The sequence below is a fragment of the Ambystoma mexicanum genome, chromosome 2q (genome assembly GCF_040938575.1).
Source record: "Ambystoma mexicanum isolate Mex_15411 chromosome 2q, UKY_AmexF1_1, whole genome shotgun sequence".
Taxonomy (NCBI): Eukaryota; Metazoa; Chordata; class Amphibia; order Caudata; family Ambystomatidae; genus Ambystoma; species Ambystoma mexicanum.
In genome coordinates this window covers 1,186,389,457-1,186,411,104 of record NC_090924.1, presented here as the reverse complement: position 1 = coordinate 1,186,411,104, position 21,648 = coordinate 1,186,389,457, and the positions used below count along the sequence as shown (strand labels likewise).

At 41.6% G+C, this 21,648-nt stretch overlaps 1 protein-coding gene across 1 annotated transcript in view; it reads right to left on the bottom strand.

Moving 5' to 3' along the window:
- MALRD1 (MAM and LDL receptor class A domain containing 1) overlaps positions 1-21,648 on the bottom strand; it is a 3,359,462-nt gene that overhangs the window by 673,464 nt on the left and 2,664,350 nt on the right. The window contains exon 39 of the mRNA XM_069646615.1: positions 9,604-9,670. Within this exon, the coding sequence (XP_069502716.1) occupies positions 9,604-9,670 (67 nt within the window). The remainder of the gene's footprint in view (positions 1-9,603; positions 9,671-21,648) is intronic.

The following is a 21,648-nucleotide window of genomic DNA, read 5'->3' as shown; positions in this document are numbered from 1 at the left end:
GAATTATGCCCTGGTCAAAAAGGGGTGTGGCTTCCCACATCACATGGTGGAATAACTGGTTTATCCACTTCCCCCAAGCCAGCTTGTTCACAGAGGCACAGCTGCCCCCCAGTTTCTCCCAAGAGGAAGCTATTTTACGACACCCCCAATATAACATTTGCCTGAGTCAAGGAAGTTGCATTGTTCGGTCCCTTCCAGTTCCCAGGTGCTCCACCCCTAATCTAATCAGAGAGGTGTCAACTCCTTTTGGCAAGGGGCAGCAGGATGCAGCTAGGCCTGGGAAGAGTGGCTGTTGATCCAGTTTCAACTCCTGTCGGGGGTAGTTGTCAGGGAGAATTCAGTTTCATTAAGCCAGGTTTCAGCTAAATGTGACTTTTTGTTCCCAGTTTTCTACATTCAAATCAAACTGACAATTTATTACCTATACATTAAATAATTACTTCCTTCAAGTCATTTCAGAATATAGTTTTACATTGTATCCACCTCTCAGCAAGTCTTTCCTTGGTCTGGTTTTGTTTCATTTGTTCAGTTTTACACAAAAGTCTGGTGGTTTTAAAACGCCGGCTTTCTGATAGTGGTGAGTACTGGTAATGCAACCATTTTTGGGATTAAGAAAATGAATTCCCCACAGTTCTGAGTTGCTTTTTGGCAATCAGCATTGCCATTCCCAATGGTTTCAGGCTACTGTGTGTGTAGCCCAATGGTGGTTTTAGGCAGTGCCCTCCTGTGCTCATAAAAAACATCCCACACCTAAGTACGGTGCTCACTATTTTATTTTGTTGTCAAATGGTAGTTTTCTTTAGAGAGAAGTAATTTTCTTGCTGTATTTTTACAAAACAATGTACAATGGTCTTACCCGTCATGTGCTTTACGATACATATCTCACAAAAAACATGTTTCTACAAGAAAATGGAAATCATTGTTTTGCATTTAATCAGGAGTTACCCTACCAGCCGAATGTTTGTAATGTGAAAGGTGAAAATAAATCTCATTTCAGTCCACTTAAAAATACCAATCCATCCAAAGTTACCAAAACCATCCTTCTAGTCAATCGTGTTCTTGGTCTAGATAGATGGATTTCTTTCTGCCCTTAAAGTATGCTCTTATAAGGTGTCATTCATATTCTGGGTCAGCTCTGCTCTGCTGGTCTATCCTCTCTGGATTCTGGATGTAACACTGCTTTCTGGGTACTGCTACAGGTTCTTGCAAAAATTCTCGGCAAAAATTCAAACAGCTTGCCCGGCTGTTGAATAATTTGGTTAGTTTTGAGGCCTGCTGAAGAGGATTCAGCTGGTGGATTCAGGCCTCTCTGCTACAAATTCTGGAGTTAATTTCTGCTAAAGGTTCTGGAGATTGATGGATTTGAAGTCTGGATCTCTGGATGTGAAGTCATCGGTCAGCATGCTCCGCAGCAAATGGAATTGAATGTCTCTACCTGTCCCAGCAGTCTCTTTTTATGTGTTTTGAAAATGGGTGTGTGCCTGGACCTAGCTAAGCCTGCCCCTCTCTACTTGTCATTGGCCCAATTCTCCCCTCTCCCATGATTGGGGGAAGGAAATGGATTGTCATCATGATGAGGTCTGTTTATGGGCCAGAGGATCCTCCCCTGGTCAGTTTGCCCACAAATCTATATTTGATTCAAATACATCTTTCCCAGATACACAATTTGTTGAAATTACATGTACACATTATATATTCCTTATGGTCCATACTTGTCCGCCTCTGATCTTCCTGGGGGCTTGCATTAAAAAATGACAACATTTTGCTCTTTTTAACTGGTTTTGCAATATCGGACATTTACCCAAAATTACACACATGTGCGCAAGGAGTATGGACATTAATTGATGAAGTGTCAGATTTTTAACATGCAGACATTTGGAGTAAGACCCTATTTTCCGCTAGAAACCTCCCAGAATACACCACAGAGTCCTAACGCCTCTTACAATGTGCACCGAAAAATCTCAAGAATAATGGTATTACTTATATAATTCTGACAAGTCCGTACTATGAATTATCCATCTTTTTTAAAATTATGCCCTGGTCAAAAAGGGGTGTGGCTTCCCACATCACATGATGGAATAACTGGTTTATCCACTTCCCCCAAGCCAGCTTGTTCACAGAGGCACAGCTGCCCCCCAGTTTCTCCCAAGAGGAAGCTATTTTACGACGCCCCCAATATAACATTTGCCTGAGTCAAGGAAGTTGCATTGTTCGGTCCCTTCCAGTTCCCAGGTGCTCCACCCCTAATCTAATCAGAGAGGTGTCAACTCCTTTTGGCAAGGGGCAGCAGGATGCAGCTAGGCCTGGGAAAAGTGGCTGTTGATCCAGTTTCAACTCCTGTCGGGGGTAGTTGTCAGGCAGAATTCAGTTTCATTAAGCCAGGTTTCAGCTAAATGTCACTTTTTGTTCCCAGTTTTCTACATTCAAATCAAACTGACAATGTTTTACCTATACATTAAATAATTACTTCCTTCAAGTCATTTCAGAATATAGTTTTACATTGTATCCACCTCTTAGCAAGTCTTTCCTTGGTCTGGTTTTGTTTCATTTGTTCAGTTTTACACAAAATTCTGGTGGTTTTAAAACACTGGCTTTCTGATAGTGGTGAGTACTGGTAATGCAACCATTTTTGGGATTAAGAAAATGAATTCCCCACAGTTCTGAGTTGCTTTTTGGCAATCAGCATTGCCATTCCCAATGGTTTCAGGCTACTGTGTGTGTAGCCCAATTGTGGTTTTAGGCAGTGCCCTCCTGTGCTCACAACATAGGCAAATATGGGTGGCAGCCTATTCTTCATGTTTTCCCTGTGCACTCTCTGGGGAGTTCTGGCCATCATGATGTTTTCCTTGCCAGTACTGCACAGTTTTATGGTAAGGCTTGGATGCATGGGTAAAAACATCCCACACCTATGTGCAGTGCTCACTATTTTATATTGTTGTCAAATGGTAGTTTTCTTTAGAGAGAAGTAATTTTCTTTCTGTATTTTTACAAAACAATGTACAATGGTCTTACCCGTCATGTGCTTTACGATACATATCACACAAAAAACATGTTTCTACAAGAAAATGGAAATCATTGTTTTGCATTTAATCAGGAGTTACCCTACCAGCCGAATGTTTGTAATGTGAAAGGTGAAAATAAATCTCATTTCAGTCCACTTAAAAATGCCCATGCATGCAAAGTTACCAAAACCATCCTTCTAGTCAATTGTGTTCTTGCTCTAGATAGATGGATTTCTTTCTGCCCTTAAAGTATGCTCTGATAAGGTGTCATTCATATTCTGGGTCAGCTCTGCTCTGCTGGTCTATCCTCTCTGGATTCTGGATGTAACACTGCTTTCTGGGTACTGCTACAGGTTCTTGCAAAAATTCTCGGCAAAAATTCAAACAGCTCGCTGTTGAATAGTTTGGTTAGTTTTGAGGCCTGCTGAGGAGGATTCAGCTGGTGGATTCAGGCCTCTCTGCTACAAATTCTGGAGTTAATTTCTGCTACAGGTTCTGGAGATTGATGGATTTGAAGTCTGGATCTCTGGATGTGAAGTCGTCGGTCAGCATGCTCCGCAGCAAATGGAATTGAATGTCTCTACCTGTCCCAGCAGTCTCTTTTTATGTGTTTTGAAAATGGGTGTGTGCCTGGGCCTATCTAAGCCTGCCCCTCTCTACTTGTCATTGGCCCAATTCTCTCCTCTCTTCCATGATTGGGGAAGGAAATGGATTGTCATCATGATGAGGTCTCTTTATGGGTCAGAGGATCCTCCCCTGGTCAGTTTGCCCACAAATCTATATTTGATTCAAATACTTCTTTCCCAGATACACAATTTGTTGAAATTACATGTACACATTATATATTCATTATGGTCCATGCTTGTCCGCCTCTGATCTTCCTGGGGGCTTGCATTCAAAAATGACAACATTTTGCACTTTTTAACTGGTTTTGCAATATCGGACATTTACCCAATATTACACACATGTGCGCAAGGAGTATGGACATTTATTGATGAAGTGTCAGATTTTTAACATGCAGACATTTGGAGTAAGACCCTATTTTCCGCTAGCAACCCCCCAGAATACACCACAGAGTCCTAACGCCTCTTAAAATGTGCACCGAAAAATCACAAGAATAATGGTATTACTTATATAATTCTGACAAGTCTGTACTATGAATTATCCATCTTTTTTTAAATTATGCCCTGGTCAAAAACGGGTGTGGCTTCCCACATCACATTATGGAATAACTGGTTTATCCACTTCCCCCAAGCCAGCTTGTTCACAGAGGCACAGCTGCCCCCCAGTTTCTCCCAAGAGGAAGCTATTTTATGACGCCCCCAATATAACATTTGCCTGAGTCAAGGAAGTTGCATTGTTCGGTCCCTTCCAGTTCCCAGGTGCTCCACCCCTAATCTAATCAGAGAGGTGTCAACTCCTTTTGGCAAGTGGCAGCAGGATGCAGCTAGGCCTGGGAAGAGTGGCTGTTGATCCAGTTTCAACTCCTGTCGGGGTTAGTTGTCAGGCAGAATTCAGTTTCATTAAGCCAGGTTTCAGCTAAATGTCACTTTTTGTTCCCAGTTTTCTACATTGAAATCAAACTGACAATTTTTTACCTATACATTAAATAATTACTTCCTTCAAGTCATTTCGGAATATAGTTTTACATTGTATCCACCCCTTAGCAAGTCTTTCCTTGGTCTGGTTTTGTTTCATTTGTTCAGTTTTACACAAAAGTCTGGTGGTTTTAAAACGCCGGCTTTCTGATAGTGGTGAGTACTGGTAATGCAACCATTTTTGGGATTAAGAAAATGAATTCCCCACAGTTCTGAGTTGCTTTTTGGCAATCAGCATTGCCATTCCCAATGGTTTCAGGCTACTGTGTGTGTAACCAAATGGTGGTTTTAGGCAGTGTCCTCCTGTGCTCATAAAAAACATCCCACACCTAAGTACGGTGCTCACTATTTTATTTTGTTGTCAAATGGTAGTTTTCTTTAGAGAGAAGTAATTTTCTTGCTGTATTTTTACAAAACAATGTACAATGGTCTTACCCGTCATGTGCTTTACGATACATATCTCACAAAAAACATGTTTCTACAAGAAAATGGAAATCATTGTTTTGCATTTAATCAGGAGTTACCCTACCAGCCGAATGTTTGTAATGTGAAAGGTGAAAATAAATCTCATTTCAGTCCACTTAAAAATACCAATCCATCCAAAGTTACCAAAACCATCCTTCTAGTCAATCGTGTTCTTGGTCTAGATAGATGGATTTCTTTCTGCCCTTAAAGTATGCTCTTATAAGGTGTCATTCATATTCTGGGTCAGCTCTGCTCTGCTGGTCTATCCTCTCTGGATTCTGGATGTAACACTGCTTTCTGGGTACTGCTACAGGTTCTTGCAAAAATTCTCGGCAAAAATTCAAACAGCTTGCCCGGCTGTTGAATAATTTGGTTAGTTTTGAGGCCTGCTGAAGAGGATTCAGCTGGTGGATTCAGGCCTCTCTGCTACAAATTCTGGAGTTAATTTCTGCTAAAGGTTCTGGAGATTGATGGATTTGAAGTCTGGATCTCTGGATGTGAAGTCATCGGTCAGCATGCTCCGCAGCAAATGGAATTGAATGTCTCTACCTGTCCCAGCAGTCTCTTTTTATGTGTTTTGAAAATGGGTGTGTGCCTGGGCCTAGCTAAGCCTGCCCCTCTCTACTTGTCATTGGCCCAATTCTCCCCTCTCCCATGATTGGGGGAAGGAAATGGATTGTCATCATGATGAGGTCTGTTTATGGGCCAGAGGATCCTCCCCTGGTCAGTTTGCCCACAAATCTATATTTGATTCAAATACATCTTTCCCAGATACACAATTTGTTGAAATTACATGTACACATTATATATTCCTTATGGTCCATACTTGTCCGCCTCTGATCTTCCTGGGGGCTTGCATTAAAAAATGACAACATTTTGCTCTTTTTAACTGGTTTTGCAATATCGGACATTTACCCATAATTACACACATGTGCGCAAGGAGTATGGACATTAATTGATGAAGTGTCAGATTTTTAACATGCAGACATTTGGAGTAAGACCCTATTTTCCGCTAGAAACCTCCCAGAATACACCACAGAGTCCTAACGCCTCTTAAAATGTGCACCGAAAAATCTCAAGAATAATGGTATTACTTATATAATTCTGACAAGTCCGTACTATGAATTATCCATCTTTTTTAAAATTATGCCCTGGTCAAAAAGGGGTGTGGCTTCCCACATCACATGATGGAATAACTGGTTTATCCACTTCCCCCAAGCCAGCTTGTTCACAGAGGCACAGCTGCCCCCCAGTTTCTCCCAAGAGGAAGCTATTTTACGACGCCCCCAATATAACATTTGCCTGAGTCAAGGAAGTTGCATTGTTCGGTCCCTTCCAGTTCCCAGGTGCTCCACCCCTAATCTAATCAGAGAGGTGTCAACTCCTTTTGGCAAGGGGCAGCAGGATGCAGCTAGGCCTGGGAAGAGTGGCTGTTGATCCAGTTTCAACTCCTGTCGGGGGTAGTTGTCAGGCAGAATTCAGTTTCATTAAGCCAGGTTTCAGCTAAATGTCACTTTTTGTTCCCAGTTTTCTACATTCAAATCAAACTGACAATGTTTTACCTATACATTAAATAATTACTTCCTTCAAGTCATTTCAGAATATAGTTTTACATTGTATCCACCTCTTAGCAAGTCTTTCCTTGGTCTGGTTTTGTTTCATTTGTTCAGTTTTACACAAAATTCTGGTGGTTTTAAAACACTGGCTTTCTGATAGTGGTGAGTACTGGTAATGCAACCATTTTTGGGATTAAGAAAATGAATTCCCCACAGTTCTGAGTTGCTTTTTGGCAATCAGCATTGCCATTCCCAATGGTTTCAGGCTACTGTGTGTGTAGCCCAATTGTGGTTTTAGGCAGTGCCCTCCTGTGCTCACAACATAGGCAAATATGGGTGGCAGCCTATTCTTCATGTTTTCCCTGTGCACTCTCTGGGGAGTTCTGGCCATCATGATGTTTTCCTTGCCAGTACTGCACAGTTTTATGGTAAGGCTTGGATGCATGGGTAAAAACATCCCACACCTATGTGCAGTGCTCACTATTTTATATTGTTGTCAAATGGTAGTTTTCTTTAGAGAGAAGTAATTTTCTTTCTGTATTTTTACAAAACAATGTACAATGGTCTTACCCGTCATGTGCTTTACGATACATATCACACAAAAAACATGTTTCTACAAGAAAATGGAAATCATTGTTTTGCATTTAATCAGGAGTTACCCTACCAGCCGAATGTTTGTAATGTGAAAGGTGAAAATAAATCTCATTTCAGTCCACTTAAAAATGCCCATGCATGCAAAGTTACCAAAACCATCCTTCTAGTCAATTGTGTTCTTGCTCTAGATAGATGGATTTCTTTCTGCCCTTAAAGTATGCTCTGATAAGGTGTCATTCATATTCTGGGTCAGCTCTGCTCTGCTGGTCTATCCTCTCTGGATTCTGGATGTAACACTGCTTTCTGGGTACTGCTACAGGTTCTTGCAAAAATTCTCGGCAAAAATTCAAACAGCTCGCTGTTGAATAGTTTGGTTAGTTTTGAGGCCTGCTGAGGAGGATTCAGCTGGTGGATTCAGGCCTCTCTGCTACAAATTCTGGAGTTAATTTCTGCTACAGGTTCTGGAGATTGATGGATTTGAAGTCTGGATCTCTGGAAGTGAAGTCGTCGGTCAGCATGCTCCGCAGCAAATGGAATTGAATGTCTCTACCTGTCCCAGCAGTCTCTTTTTATGTGTTTTGAAAATGGGTGTGTGCCTGGGCCTATCTAAGCCTGCCCCTCTCTACTTGTCATTGGACCAATTCTCTCCTCTCTTCCATGATTGGGGAAGGAAATGGATTGTCATCATGATGAGGTCTCTTTATGGGTCAGAGGATCCTCCCCTGGTCAGTTTGCCCACAAATCTATATTTGATTCAAATACTTCTTTCCCAGATACACAATTTGTTGAAATTACATGTACACATTATATATTCATTATGGTCCATGCTTGTCCGCCTCTGATCTTCCTGGGGGCTTGCATTCAAAAATGACAACATTTTGCACTTTTTAACTGGTTTTGCAATATCGGACATTTACCCAATATTACACACATGTGCGCAAGGAGTATGGACATTAATTGATGAAGTGTCAGATTTTTAACATGCAGACATTTGGAGTAAGACCCTATTTTCCGCTAGCAACCCCCCAGAATACACCACAGAGTCCTAACGCCTCTTAAAATGTGCACCGAAAAATCACAAGAATAATGGTATTACTTATATAATTCTGACAAGTCTGTACTATGAATTATCCATCTTTTTTTTAAATTATGCCCTTGTCAAAAACGGGTGTGGCTTCCCACATCACATTATGGAATAACTGGTTTATCCACTTCCCCCAAGCCAGCTTGTTCACAGAGGCACAGCTGCCCCCCAGTTTCTCCCAAGAGGAAGCTATTTTATGACGCCCCCAATATAACATTTGCCTGAGTCAAGGAAGTTGCATTGTTCGGTCCCTTCCAGTTCCCAGGTGCTCCACCCCTAATCTAATCAGAGAGGTGTCAACTCCTTTTGGCAAGTGGCAGCAGGATGCAGCTAGGCCTGGGAAGAGTGGCTGTTGATCCAGTTTCAACTCCTGTCGGGGGTAGTTGTCAGGCAGAATTCAGTTTCATTAAGCCAGGTTTCAGCTAAATGTCACTTTTTGTTCCCAGTTTTCTACATTCAAATCAAACTGACAATTTTTTACCTATACATTAAATAATTACTTCCTTCAAGTCATTTCAGAATATAGTTTTACATTGTATCCATCTCTTAGCAAGTCTTTCCTTGGTCTGGTTTTGTTTCATTTGTTCAGTTTTACACAAAAGTCTGGTGGTTTTAAAACGCCGGCTTTCTGATAGTGGTGAGTACTGGTAATGCAACCATTTTTGGGATTAAGAAAATGAATTCCCCACAGTTCTGAGTTGCTTTTTGGCAATCAGCATTGCCATTCCCAATGGTTTCAGGCTACTGTGTGTGTAGCCCAATGGTGGTTTTAGGCAGTGCCCTCCTGTGCTCACAAAAAACATCCCACACCTATGTGCGGTGCTCACTATTTTATATTGTTGTCAAATGGTAGTTTTCTTTAGAGAGAAGTAATTTTCTTTCTGTATGTGTACAAAACAATGTACAATGGTCTTACCCATCATGTGCTTTACGATACATATCACACAAAAAACATGTTTCTACAAGAAAATGGAAATCATTGTTTTGTATTTAATCAGGAGTTACCCTACCAGCCGAATGTTTGTAATGTGAAAGGTGAAAATAAATCTCATTTCAGTCCACTTAAAAATGCCCATGCATGCAAAGTTACCAAAACCATCCTTCTACTCAATCGTGTTCTTGATCTAGATAGATGGATTTCTTTCTGCCCTTAAAGTATGCTCTGATAAGGTGTCATTCATATTCTGCCACTATAACCTAACTGTATCTGGCATCAGAGAGAGAGCAACATTAGTTGAAACACACATGCATGGAGTTAACTGTCATCCACGTAAAAAGCAAAACATTGTTACTGTAAATCTTACCGGCACAAGGGAACTCCGTTAAGAATGAAACATGTTCCTCCATTTTTGCAATATTCATTTGGGCATACTGCAAAATAAAATAGTATGCCGGATTACTTATAACGTACAAAACTAAAATAAAGAGTCTTTATTAAAGTGGCGATTGGACCGGAAGCACAAAGAATAAGCTTATTTTTTATAAAGTATTACAAACTTGGTGCACCTTTTAAACGAAATTACAAAAAAAGCTATTGAACGCTCTTGATGATGTCAATTAGAGTTGCTTTATGTCCACAGGGGGTTGTTGATTTCTTCCAATGGACACTGTTTTTTTTAATCTGAATTGGATCAGTGGCATCCAACGACCTCTATTATGTTCAGATCGGAATTCATAGGCAAATGATGACATGCACTCACTGCACATGGTGGGCTTCATTCTCCACGATCTATAACGTAAATACATGGCATAAAAGGCTTGCCTAAGGATTGTACGCCTCTCATTAAAGTTGCGGCCGTTCTGCATTTGTGACTGAACGCATTTTCATGACGGTACAAATGTTGGGGATCCCTCGGGAGTCCGCCAGCTTTATAGGGATCCATTCTTAATGCTGTCTACCATGTTTGCATGGCAGGCAGCGTTATCATTTGCCATGTTAAACGCTGGGGGCAAATGGTGAGGGCAAAAGATGGCATGCACGTTTGCCCTATCTTTTGCACTCTGTTGTGCAAATGATGAAAATGCAGCGGCAGGGACCTGCCTAGTCCACCTGTAACGGGTCCCCGCCGAATAGCAGGCTGATGAAAAGTGATGCTTAATGAATTGATTCAAAGAATCTATGATATACACTAGGAGAATTGTGTGCAGCTAGCATTTCAAATGATTCTCATAAAATAGGTAAGTAACTAGGCACAATTAACTTGACATTACGAGGTCAAAATGTAGAGGTTTCGCAAATATATACTCCTCCAATGTATGTTTGAAACAGGGAAATAAATGTGTGTTCATACCAGTCTCGTTGTAAATGACTTTTCAAATCATAACATATATCATGTCATCATATCATACGCATATATGCACTATGGCAAACATTGTCCTGGTACACACGTATTGCAAGAATAGTGTGCACATGTTGCTCTGTGGTGTAATGTAATATAATGATGTCCATGGTCTGTAGTACGCATCCAGTATAAGTAGTAGAAAGATTTACTGCATGCATTTGTAAGCATAACCCTTTGAGTATTAATGCATAAATGAGCCCATGTTTAATTTCTAAATGATGGTATAACAGACAGATATGCGGTAACCAAGTTACTTTGCTCCATACTGCTAAGCCATCATGGTCCAAATAAGGGCTCCCATGTTTATGTTTAATAGAATCGGGTTATTTTTGGAATTCTCTTTGTTTACAATATGTATTTCATCAAGCTATGTATATTGTTTCCAACACTTTCAGCACGTGTTTGTAAAGTTTAAGGCTTGGCCACCACTAAGCAAATAGCGGGTATTCGATTATTTGGACATGTTTCATCCTTGCACATACACACATGCAAACAATGCATGCATTTTGCGCAATGCTCTCTTTCTAGTTATACTCTATTTTAAATTGAAGGTACCCTCTGCTGATACTTCGGGCTATGGACGGTGGTTAATGTGCAAATAGATTGTAACCCTCCAATACAAAATCCATGATTCAAAGCAAGTAAATAGTGAAGCATAACTGTAATCATGAAGGCACAGCAGCCTAACAGGTGTCCACAAATGTGCGAGGCCACCCAGATTCAAAGACATCTCATTCCTAATTGTCATGGGCTTGTGCACACATTTGCATATTCTGACCGGCATTCTGTTTTCACCACATATCCTCATACTCATCTAGTGCTAACCTGACCCAATCCTCATCGGATCATACCAAATGCAATGCATGGGATCATACCATAGGCAGCGCGTATTCCTCTTAACCTCCTGTGACAGCTGGACAGAATAGCGAGTACATCAGGGATTCCTAAGCCACACTAACATTGTTCACACAGCAGAGTTTGTCATTTCAGACCCTGCTAGTTACTCATGATCGCTAGACAGTGTTCAAATACGCCATTTGTAATCGTTCAGTACACAATAGAGTGATCTATTCAAATCGTACCTTTCCAGAGAGCAGAGCCGACGAGGTACATCAATGAACATTTTTATAGCATCCTTTGCAATAGCAGTAAAAACAAAAATAAATAAAAAAAATAGAACCATTAACGGTGATTAACCATGTTTATGGTCGTTGTTATATGCTCAAAATACATTCAGGAGTTTACAGAAATCATTTTGAGGATTTCAGAGAGCACATGTATAAGCTACCTTGCAGGGTTCTTTGGAAATGTTTTAAAATAAAATATTCTGGCGTCTGACGCTATATTTTCAGAGCGTTGAACGAAATACCCAATTTATTGTGTACTAGATTTGTAACTATAGCATTTAACTCCACAAAGAAATTCTGTTAAACAATGAATTTCCAGCTACTATCAACTAACATACATAACAATGGTCCCGTGTTTCTACTGCATAACATGTAGAAGCTGCAGATTTGCCCTGGAGGTTGGAAGACAGTAGCCCATCATTCCCAATACCAATGTCCCTGCGAAAACGTAGTTCAGGCTAATTAATTAGTGGAGAAACGTCTGAACAAGCATCTGCAATACTTAGGCCGTGATTCATGGAATTATTTACGCCTAAAATAGGGTACTTGCACCCCCATTCTGCGAGCCATCGAGGGCCTTGTGCGAGACTCCACGCAGAGCGTGGCTGTGGCTTGCGCAGATGGCTGGGCAGGGGGCAGAACACAACAAATGAAAAAGCACTTGCTCAAAAATGAGCAATCTGAGGCACGACCTGAAAGCAATCCCTTGCACGCCCACAATTGCACCGCACAAGATGTATGGATTTGATTGTGCAACCTCTTGGCCAGGAAATGGCCACGCAAGTCCATCATACTATCAGCCACCCGAAGTCAGGTGTAAGTACACTTGGCATAGGATTTGCAGCACGGAGGAGGGGTTTCATGTCGGAGTCGGGGTGCGTGTACTCAACCGGGGTTCCGATCTTACTTAGGGGTGCACATACGCAGTTTAGCAGGGTGCAGAAACAGTTTACGAGGTTTTGCATGCAGATTTCCTGAGTAATTACTGAGTTATGATTTTTAATACACATGTTGCCGGTTTGCCCGATACAGTTACGGGGGACCCTGCGCAGGGTCCCCGAGATGTAGGCCTGATTGCGAAGGAACCCACACACTGTTTGAAAGGTGCGTGTATTCGCACGTAGGCAAACTCTCAAAAACAGCTGTTCTGGCATTTATTGCTTTGTGTTTGGGCGTGTCAGGGGTGTTCTAGCCACGACTTGTGAATACTGTTACTTTGCATGAACAATTCCATGAATAGACGGGAGCGCATTTTTTATTCTGCACACAGGTTCACGCAGTGTCCTTCTCGGCGCGTGGCCCTTGCAGGATTTCAGCGCACATTTCCATCAATTAGAATGGTGTGTGGAGTGCGAAAAAGCAGGCTACACTTATTGTGACCTTTCAATAATATGGCACTAGAAAGATTGATATGCAGGACCTTGAAGGATTACGTTTAATGAATGCGTGATCTATCTACATGTGTTCGAGTACAGATGCATGGGAACAAGAGAACGAATTGACTAGCCCCAAATGGGAATGCAAGGTGCTCTAATTTCAGTATGTTTTATATTGACCATAGTTAGAGCTTAGGAAGTGATCCCCTTAAGTGCTAAGGGCAAGTATATTAGTCCTAAATTACAGTAAGAAATTATTGTAGGCTTCACCCACTCTACACTTACGTTAAACTTCAAAATTGTCAATTACATAATTTGTCAATATGTGCTCAAACACAATTCCTTAACTTTTGAATAGCAAAATACTTGACTTTTTTTCATTTTTTACTCTAAACTTTCATGTTCTAGCCACAATTCAAATTGTATTGAACATGTCCTGTGATGTTACCTCTGTTGTCAAGATTTCTTACCTCTTATTGAATCTTTCCATTTATTTAATCTTCTGCCCCCCTCCTGTGTCTTTGCCCCCTTCCTGGATCCCAGCTTTGCTTCATTTCCTTCTGCAGCCACGGTTTGTGCTAAAACCATCTACTCTTCACATATTTTTTTCTGTCATCCTCTGTCACTTTTCCCTCTACCATTCCTCCTTGACTGTGTTCTTCATGTTGTGACCTACGCCTCTTAGAACCTTCTTCTCCTCCCTGTCCCATTCTCTCGCTCCTATCGACACCTTCTCACTATCCACTCCTGACCTGGCTGCCACTTCCTTTCACTCACATACACTCTTGACTTGCCAGTATTTCCCCTACACCTTTGTCCCATCCCATAAATTCTCCTGACCCTGGCTTATGCCATCTTTCAAATCCCTTTACTACTCTCTCCACAAAACCGAGCACCGCTGGAAGAACTCCCATCTTCCATGCAACCTCGACATTCTCTCTACCCTCCACTGATTTATGACCCGCTCCTCCTTTCAGCTAAAAAACTCCTTCTCATCCCTTACTTTCTCTGTAGCTCAACATCACTGCTCTTTATTTCAACAACTCAACAAAATGTTCTCCCCACAGCCTCCTGATCTCTCCTTTCTCTCCTCTGTCTGCCACTGACTTTGCCTCTCGGGAGGATAGCTCAGGGGCACCACACTCGCCTTGGAAGCAAGACAACATAGAGCAACACAGGTTTGATCCCCAGGTCTGTGCTTAGAAACCTCTGGGTATTAAGCGTGTTATAAATTCCAATTACACCAACCTTACTTGTGAAGTATTTTCTCTCCACTGCCCTCTGCTTGTCCCTCGCATCCACCACCCTCCTCTCCCTCCTCTCCTATTTTACCCCCTCTTCTCTAAACTTTCTCCCTCCTCACTGATTATGCTGCTGCACACTTCCTATCCTTAGCTCACACTAGTGCTCCCACACTCGAGCCTATCCTCCACCCCACCTTATTCCTTCTGAATAACCTCTGCTTCGTCGTTATTTCACAACCCTTTTCAAGCTAAGCGCTAAGTGTTGATTTGATCATTGATCAACTTAGCAATTCTTTGAAGGCAAGTAAGAGCAGTTGACCTTGCTGGCAGCACAGTGTCCCGTGTAGTGCTGATAGATCACAATAGTCTGTTGTTCTTTGTGAAATGTTGGCCAATCAGTAATGTAGTTATTTTCCAAAGTGACAGGCCTGTCAAAAATGCATATTCGGTGCCCTTGCCTTTACTTGGGTACTCCATACAGTAGTGTTTTAAAATAATAAACATGCATTATTACAGGAAAATAAAAAAAACGATTAGCTTATTCGTATGCTACACACAGTCAGAATTCATTCAAGCATTCATAGCCAGGCTGAAGGCAATACATGACCACAAGACCACTTAAAGGTCTTAGAGCTTGTTAAACGTGTGTCTGCTTATGGAGATACCGATCCTTAGGTTTAAAAGGTGCAGACCTTTTAAACATTGGCAGCAACGTTATAGGTACCTTTCTTCACTTTCGTGTGTTGCTGTTTAAAGGCACATGATTATTTGTCCTATGCACATTATTTGATTGCGAAAGACCAATTGAATGAATACATTTATGGTTAGTATATCTCAGTGGCAATTTGCTCGTCTTTGAAGCAAGACCATGCAAATCAACACAGGTTCGAATCCCGGTTCTACGCTTAGAAATCTCTTTGGTATTGAGCATGTTATAAATAACTAATTATAATTACATATGTCAATTTAAGATTTGCTTACTTGCAATCACATCTCATTGCACATTTTAGATATCTCCTCCACCCCCCCCACTTGTTGTGTGCCCTGATGGGATGCATACATGAAAGCTGGCTCTGCAGTGCACACTGAGTTGCATGCCACACACGCATTGGCATGCTTTAAAAAAAAGGTGTGTTCTCCCATAAACAGTAGATTATGAGCTGCACTCATTAATCGCAAGTGCGTATAAATTTGAACCTAGTGGGCCCGACTCATGGAATATTTGCCTGGTTCAAAGTGAATTTGCACTGCTGAAAAGTGACTTTGTACTGCCGACACAAACCCTGATTCGTGGAACTGTGCACAGTGTATGTTTGCCATGCAAAGACTGGGCAAAGTCATGTTGTACTGCAAAAATGACTACACGTTGTCTTTGCCCAGACTTTGCACTGCAAAAATACACTTTTGAGGATGGCTGTTTGAGGATTGCTGTTATCCACCAGTATCCGGGTGGTGTTGGCTGATAGATCGAATAAAGGATGTACAAACAATCCTTGTTGGAGGGTATGATTCAAATTTTAAAATGCTTCCTGATTTTTCAGGCTTTGTACTTTCTTCATATTGACAGGTACTGTAAATTGTCATAGCTGTACTTGGATAAGAACCTCTTCTTTTGCTTAGACTTCAACAGCATAAGGCAAATGTTGAGTAGACCAAAATGCTACCACAGAACTGTGCATTACTGGCATTGAAAACATCATGATGGCCAGAACTCCCCAGAAAATGCACAGGGAAAACATGAAAAATAGGTTGCCATCCATTTTGGCTCTGTTAATGTTAACACAAGAGACCATTGACAGGCCCTATCCTTTGGCTACACACAGAGCAAAAACCAGTGCAAAGGAATATGGTGCTGTTCAAAATCCGAAATGCATTAATTCAAGACAGCTCCCAAAAAGGGGTGCACCACCGGCGCTCTACACTAACCGGCGCTAGCGGTCTAAACTCTGACAGGAGGCCTGTCTTTCAGGAGCTGACAAGGAACCTGAGTTAGCTGGAAACTTCAAAGCCTTGCTGGTTAATGAGAATTATTAACACCTACTGTTCCCAGGCCCCACATCAGAAGGCAGTCTGATCTAATTAAATGTTCAAGAGGCCTCTGTCCATGGGCTCCCTTTTCACTCCCAGCTTAAATTTAACTTCCTCTGTTTAGTCTTCAAAGCCCTCTATTGTCTTGCCCCTCCCTATCTATGCTCCCTCCTCACTTTCTGCACCCCTCCTCATTCTCTCCGTTCTGCAGATTTCTTCCTTCTTTCTCCTCCTCCTCCACCCTGTGCCCCTTCCCACTTCCACTCCTTCCAACTTCTTGCTCCTTTCCATTGGAACCGCCTTCCCCTCCCAATCAGCTCTACTATCACCTACCCCTCATTTCGCACCTCTCTAAAATCCTACCTCTTCCATTCACCCCGTAGATTCTTTCCGCGTCCTCCTTCTCCATTAAATCCTCCCCCTCCTTCACCTTCTAACCCTCCTCTCTCACTTCAGTCCCCCTCTATATGCACTTAACCTCACCAATAATATAAATTGTTCCCTGTACTGTTTTCTGGTTTGAGTCAATGTTATGTATTGCTTTTTGTGCTTGCTTGTTCCTCATGTAAAGCGCTTTGGCTTAAAGCGCTATTTATAAATCTAAATAAATACAAAATACAAATCATTTTTGTGAGTTGAGGACTCCTCACCACTCTATTCTCCGACTGAGATAATGGTGATCTCAGGAGCCGGATTATTCTGAACATAAAATTCAATTTTGTTGGGGTGTCATTCAATCAAGTGACAAGTGCCATTCAGGCTGACATAATTGATACTCCTCTTCAACTTGATTGGATGGTTTGCATGGGTCCAGAGAACGTGGTTAACACAATCAATCAAAAAAAAGGTGTGCCAACTGGAGCTACTATGATCATGAGATGGATCAGGCGGTGGTGACCAAATTTGATCTCCATATCTGCAATCCCAATGATGCAATTTCCATCAAAGTTTTGGAGTTCTCCAAAAAGACATTTAAGAGGAAATGTATAACTATTCCTCACCCTATATTGAGTTGGTCAAAGTTTGCTTTGAAATCAAGGACGCATGTGACCCATTCTCTAACTGAATTGATAAACCACACTTACCTTGTATCTGAACTGGAGCATAGAATCTACATTATTTAGACACCAGTTTAAAAAGAAATAAAATACATGGTGAGTTATTGGACAGCTCAACATGAATTTCCGATGTCATTTATTTTGTGAATTTTACCTTGGGAACTTGTAATACATTTGTTGATAAAATATGGAGTCAGTGTATCATCTCTTAACACAAACTCTTTGTTGGCTACACTTTTCAGAGATCAATCTTCTGAATCCTTTAGGAGGGAGGGTGCATCCACTGTTTCTGCACTTTCTTGGTTTATAATTTCTATTTGATCAGATTGGCGTTCATATCTAGGAGTTTTTTTTACTTCTCAGTCTCTTGTTTCATATTATTGAATTCATGGTCTTTCATTTTGACCCACTTTTCTTCAGGTAGGGTCACACAATCTCTGAAAGAGAACACTTAATTTCCTTGATTTTCTTGATTCTCTTCTCTCTCAAAGGTGAATATACTATTTTATTTCATGAAATATTACTGTTTTTCTCTTTTGTGTGGTTGCCGTTCACAGTGGGAAGGGTTGTCACTACTAGATTCTGGCATTTATGTAAATCAGGGGTCTTCATATATCATGACCTCCATATGCCCCTTCTCTTCCTCCATTTTGACAGTCAAATTTGGATGGTTTTCTTCTTGACCTTGTCCTACAGGTACACCTGACCCACATGCTGGGGCACTTTGGGGAACATTGTCAGTCTGTGGTTTCTGTTGGGCCCTCAAAATCTTTTTAATGCTCTCTGTCAATTGCTTGACTTATTGCCCTTCTGGCAATGTAACTCGGGTATTGTTGAAACTTACTAATGTAACCTTAATTTCTGGGTCTCCACCCCCTCCTCCTTGATTATTGGCTCTATTGACCTGTAGTCTAGGCGGAAAAAGTGGTTTTGGAAATTTGGATGTAGAGGGGTGTTAAATGTTGTTCCCGCAATACATTATGATTAGGATATCCTGTAGAAACTATGCCCTGATTTTGACTTGCCTCGTTTTGTGGTGGATGTATCTATAGCCTAAGATGTTTCTAGTACACATGTGTTAGTGAGAATTCTCAAAAATGTGGGATGTTGCCACTAGGTGATTTCCTTCACCTTAGAGACCCCCAGCAACTTTGCTGGATTTTGAGGACTTGATTATTTTACCTGGAATGAGTGTGGGCCTTTTTTCCCACTCTTTCATGTATTTTGATGTGTGTTTTACTATTGTGTTCTTTGATTATGGAGTTTTAGATAACTCCACAGGCATCATCTCTTCATGTGTGTCACACAGCATCTTCAGTGCAATGATACAGGGATGTCTTTTTGACTTCTCAAAGGTTTAAATACCTTCTCTGTGATGAACTACTGTTTCCCAGAGAATGTAAAGCAAAATTGACTTTACTAGTCTTTCCAAATTCCTAGACCCAGCACACACCATCTTACAATGGAGTGCTGGAGCGGTTACATAGTATCCCCTGTGTCTAAATACTCATGTAGCACTCAAATGTTATATTTCCTATTGAAAAGGCTGGTATCAGTGGTTTTACAATGAACTACCATAATTTTTACTGACCGTGAACACCGGTAGCTAAACATCACGGGAGCCATGTTTTTCAAGATGGCGCTCTAAGCCACTTTGTTTAAACAGGTCGCGGTCTTAATTTTTCGCTGTTTCTTTTTGGAAAGGTCCTTCTAGAGTTTGTCTCTGCACGCCAAACCAGGTTTGGTCCCTTTGTTTGTGTGCCTTTGGCGGGCTTCAGGACTGAAGACCGCCTCTGGCATCTGAGTGTCTGGGGTAGGCAGGAAGTGAGGGAGGTGCCCAAACTCACTATGCTTAGTCTCCTAGGAGACCCAAATGCACTTTGGTGTGATTGGCTGGCTGACTGTCCGGCAAGGACAGCCTCTCTGCTGGGTAGGTGACATCTAGGCTGGAATGAAAGGGAGAAATCTTTTTAAAAGGCAAGTCTCTTGGACTGGAAAGCAGAGTCGACCACTGGAACAAAATAACCGAAGAAGAGCTGGAAGAGGATGGCTGCTGCAACTCCTGGACTGTTGGTTTGCCCGGTGAAGCCCTGCTGCAAGTCCGAATTGACAAGTTCATCTCGACAGAGAAGCCCCATCAAGGGTGACTTCTTCCTTTGAGTTGGTGGGACCAAAAACTCGTAAGCCACCTGGATACCATTCTCAAGGCTAGTTAGGATTAACCAGGGAGAGGGACACCAACTTGTATGCTTGAATTACATCTACTGGAACTGAAGTGACTCCATCTTTTCAGCGTTTTCCAATGATCCCGTGCCATGCAGGAGTCCCCCGATTTACTCCCTCTTGTCCCCACGACTGAGGCTCAGGAACAGCGAGATCTGTAGGGACTGCCAGGAACCAACGTTTTCAGCTGCATTTTGTTCTTCATAATAAGGTACTGTGCCAACCCAATTGATAGAACTTACCTCTCACGGTGAAAGTTCGTGAAACTTTCCCAACTTGCAGGCCTAATCATCTTGTGACCCAACGTATGATTCTTTTTTTGGGTAAACTACTTCTGAGAACTTTTGCAAAGACTTTCCATTTACTACAAGAACTGCTTTTTCCTATCCAAGACACTAGTCCATTGACTTTGGCCTATGCCTATTGAACTGAATCGAGTCCTCTTGCGAACTGAAACCATTTGCACTGCCTAAGAAAGTAGTTATGATCTATTGTGCTAAACTTGTGCCTTTTACTCCCATTGAAAGTAACTGAAATGCCATTTTGCTCCTATTTCAGGGAGCCTAATTTGTTCAGAAACTCATTGGTTCAGTACTGAAGTGTGTATATGTATAATATTAAGTTGCCTCATTCTAGTGAATGTTTTCTAAATTAATAAGTGCTTTACCAAGAAACCTTGAGTAGAAGTGTCTACTTGAACCACTGTGATTGAAAGACCTCTGTGTAACCTCTTGTACTGCTCACATTCACTCTTGAGATAAGCCTGGCTGCTCATCTTGCTACCAAAAACTGTGTGGTACAGTCTTATTACAAAGGTTGGTTTGGCTTACACCTGTAGTCCTGAATGTATCTGGTGGTCCCAGAGGGTACTGCATGCAATTCTGCCTAACAACATGTGCATCTGTATTTGGAAACGCAGGTTGAGGATCATTCGATTGAGACTGGGAAGAGGACCTCCTCTTTCAGTCATTCTGTTTGTTAGTAGGAGGAGCATTCTTTGACACCCCTCACTCCAGATCCAAAGGAGGAGCACTCTTCTCCTCTGTCGTATTCTCAGTTGTAGGTGTTGTAATGGGGTTGATATTGTTTTCTGTAGGCTATTGGACCTCATGTACTCTTGTAGCTTGAGGAACCACTCATTCGATACTTTGCAAATCATTGAAGTGTCTCTCTCTCCAAGGGCATTTATTTGGGAACAATGTGAAAAAATGTGGTTATGAACTGCCTGTTGTATTTAAGGGCCAATACGTCTGTGCAAATTCACACATCAACTCTTAGGCAAATTCTCTTGGATATTTATCCTCGCCACCCACCATACTGTATGAAGCTTTACCAGCCTCTTGGGGTTTCTGTGTGTATTAAAATGTTTTAACATGGTTGCCTTATAAGTAGACCATTTATGGCCCCGCAAAAGAGCTGGAAAACTCCGGAGATGATGTCCATTTTTCATACTCCATGTTATTGAAATCATTCCTTATTCCAAAAGAGGGCATCAAGTGCTCATCTCATTGTAGATGTTCCAAAAAAAGAATATTTCACATTTTTGTGATAAGGGGACAAACAACTTTTGATGGCTTTAATTTGTTTTTTAAGGTCTTTGATCAAACTCCTGGGCACCTCCGCCCCTTCTAGCAGGTAGGGGTGAGGAGCCATCTATGGTCTGCTGGTGAGAATCCATCTATGGTCTGCTGGTCATAAATATTTGGGAGAGGATTTTAGACCCATCCTAACTCCTTGTTGTCTAGAGGGGTCAGGCATATTAATCCCAAGGAAGGCATATGGGAACTTTTAGCTAGGTGGAATATGGTGTTTGGCTGAAGGGACTAATGCCCAAGGTCTAAAGCACCTGTCTCTTGTGGTTTTCCTAAAATCCGTACTATGCTGAGAACACTGGTAGAGCACATATCCTGATGAAACGGTTTAATTACCCCCTGCATCTGTAGATGAAATC